Raw genomic sequence first — 3031 nt, 5'->3', positions numbered from 1 at the left:
CTTGTTCTCAAATACTATGAATCAAGAACAAGGCAACACAAAAGAAGGTTAAATGGTTAATGCCCTTCGTCCTTCGAAACATTATTTCCCTTAGGATATAACGATCTTCGGACGAAGGTCATGAAGGACATATCTTCATCATTATGATATATGATAGTGTTAATGGGAAACATATGAAATACAAAAGATAGCACAAACATTTATATATTATTATTAAATTATTTCTATTTTATTAACACGGAAAAATAGAAATGACATTAAATTACAAGTGTACCTTCGGCTTGAATGAAAGCAAAAGTACAAGCATGATGTGTCCATGATTACCGGATCGCGTGAACAGTACCAGGATACTGTTCATCTATTTATAGGCACATGATGCAACCTGCGCAAAATTACATTTATGTCCTTTACAATCAACTACAATAATGACACAAAACATCATGGGTTTTTAAGTCAATTCATATTTAAGTCGGTTCGTTCCTTTATCTTGAGATTTGCCTTTGTGCCGAAGCTGTACAGATAATAGCTTCGGCGCTTGCTTCTGAGAAAACCTTTCGAAAGTGTTCTTTTTAGGATCTTCGGCTACGAAGCATACCCCAACAGGAGCTGCTAGTTTATAGACGTGTGCGAGTGCGTCTCGATCTCGATGCTCCGATTCGTTGGTTCACAATATTTTTTTTACAAAGATCAAATCAAACCGTGCTTAGTCAAAATCAAATCAAAAGACCTCTTCTGCAATCCTCATACAAGCAGCAGAGCTGTGGCTACGAACAGCCACGTCAGCAGCATGGAGCCCACCGTAGCTCGATGGGACCCGCCGAGAACGAGCCAGGGTATGCCCGCAAGCCCCGCATCGTCGGTGCTGGGCCCAAGGGCGGCCCCGGAGCCCGTCTGCGGCGTGGACTGCGGCGTGGCCTTCGCCGGAGCTCCTCCCGCCGGCTGGCTGACGAGCACGTGCAGCTTCATCCCGCCCAGGCAGTGCAGCTGGCTGCCGCAGATGAAGTACCGGTCGCCGGGCGCCGTCAGCGGCACCGTCGTGTTGCCGTCGCTCCGCGACAGGAGCGCGTTGGCGGCGCTGCAGTTGTTGAACCCGGCCTGGTCGACTTCGTCCAGGGTGTGGTAGCTGGAGTACTGGAACACTGGATCATCAAGGGAAGAACGAATTTGTAAGCGAATTACTCTATGTCAGTTCATCCAAAGACGTGATCTTGTTGTGTAACGTAACAACACAACACAACACACATGCATGCGTCGCGCACGATCAGGGACTTCGTTTCCTTTTTGGTTCCCGGTCGAACGGTGGCAAAGGAAACAAAACCTGAACCGCGCGCGACAAACTTCGGCTCCTGTGTACGCTACGAGACACACACACAGCAGGGGATGATGTTGCCAAGGACGGGGACCAACCAAGGTTCTTACCTAGAACGTCGCCGACGTTGAAGGTTTTGCCGTCGGCCCACGACGGCAAGTCGGCGCTGAGATCCCACCCCGCGCTGTTGCCGACGTTGTACGAGACAGCCTCGGCTCTCCGGGCCACGCCGGAGACAAGGAGCAGGGCGCACAGAGCCAGAGCAACGACGCGAGCTTGGGCCATGGCCATGCTATGCTTGCTCTCTGTGCGGCACTGTGCAGGCAGCCAAGGCATCCATGCTTGCCAAAAAGGCCGGGGATATATACGAAAACGGCGGTTCTTGGTGAAGCTTGGTTACCTAATCAGCTAACATTTCCGAGCGCGTTCTGAAAGGAACCGGCTGCTGCTCGGACGCTTGCTTGCTCTAAGCGAAGCCCACAAGTCAGCGACTGGCAGGGTTCCAATTGGGAAGGTGAAGCGGTCTTCTACTCGTCGCTTTTTCCCCCGATGTTTCTGATTTGGATAGGTGATGCCGGAGAGGAAACTGGGCGTGTTTTGGTGAGGTTTGGTGGTTCATTCTTGCGTGCCGTTGGGTACTAGGTATTGGCGGTTAAACAGCCTTGCTGCCCCCGGCCCGGACTTTTGCCGAATATATGTGATGTCATTGTTATGTCACGTGCGTTCGGTATTCCTTGCTTGAGTATTCGTGCTTGTGCTCTTGATTGAGATTTTCTGTTAATCCAATCAGGGTTCCATGCGCGGCGTGGTAAAAAAAAAACAGTCTATCCTTTTCCATGTCGTTGGGTATTGATCAGGATTACAATCAATCAGGGATTATAATTAAAGAAACTAATCCATCTACAGTTAGGCAAATAATTCTATCGCTACCATCCTTCGTAGTCGAAGCAGGAGGCCTTTGAACACAAACATTGGACTGAAAATCCACAAAAGTTTCGTCGAGAGACTCTTGGTCATGATGTTGGTGAACTATAGATTCATTGGAACATGGAGAACGTGAATTCTCCAATGAACACCTTTTCACGCATAAAGTGAATGTCGATCTCAATCCATTTGGTCCGACGGTGATGAACGTGGTTGTATATCATGTAGACATCACCCATATTATCGCAGTAGACAATGGTCGCAGAGCAAAATGGTTGACATGTCTCTTAAAGAAGATAGCATAGCCAGGGGCATTCCTCGAGAGTGTGGCAATTGCATGGTATTCTACCTCCACACTGGAACGAGAAATAATCGTTGGTCTCTTGGAATACTACAAGACGAGGCTGTCACCGAAGTAAATGTAGAAACTTTAAGTAGAATGCCATGAGTCTGGGCAGCTTCACAAATAGATTGTCAAGGTGTTCGTTAACGAGGCATGAAGATGGAGACCGTGAGGTAGAGTACGTTGATGTACCAAAGTATAAGTTTGATCAACGCGAAGTGAGGTTCACGAGAATCATGCATACGAAGACACACCAGCTGAACGATGTGAATTTTACCTTTCAGATTGAGAATCAAACCCGCACCATGCCCGCAGATATAAACTCTCATCTAATCCGCACCATATAGAGTTTTTATCCACATGCACGTGGAGAAAATGTGCATGTTGCCAACCATTGGTGAGAGTTCGCGGTCGAGACTCCAATACTCTATAGCTAGACTCGCTAGCCGCATCGG

At 48.0% G+C, this 3031-nt stretch overlaps 1 protein-coding gene across 1 annotated transcript; it reads right to left on the bottom strand.

Moving 5' to 3' along the window:
* Positions 1-330: 330 nt before the first annotated feature.
* LOC100273368 (uncharacterized) lies at positions 331-1701 on the bottom strand. The gene is made up of 2 exons (NM_001367779.1): positions 1420-1701; positions 331-1139 (listed from the first exon to the last, which is right to left on the bottom strand). Exons 1-2 carry the CDS (start codon positions 1643-1645, stop codon positions 742-744), a joined length of 624 nt encoding a protein of 207 aa, NP_001354708.1. The 5' UTR covers positions 1646-1701; the 3' UTR covers positions 331-741.
* Between the last annotated feature and the right edge of the window lie 1330 nt (positions 1702-3031).

The sequence above is a fragment of the Zea mays genome, chromosome 2, assembly GCF_902167145.1.
Source record: "Zea mays cultivar B73 chromosome 2, Zm-B73-REFERENCE-NAM-5.0, whole genome shotgun sequence".
Taxonomy (NCBI): Eukaryota; Viridiplantae; Streptophyta; class Magnoliopsida; order Poales; family Poaceae; genus Zea; species Zea mays.
The sequence above is the reverse complement of the archived record's forward strand: the minus strand, read 5'-3'. Positions and strand labels throughout refer to the sequence as shown.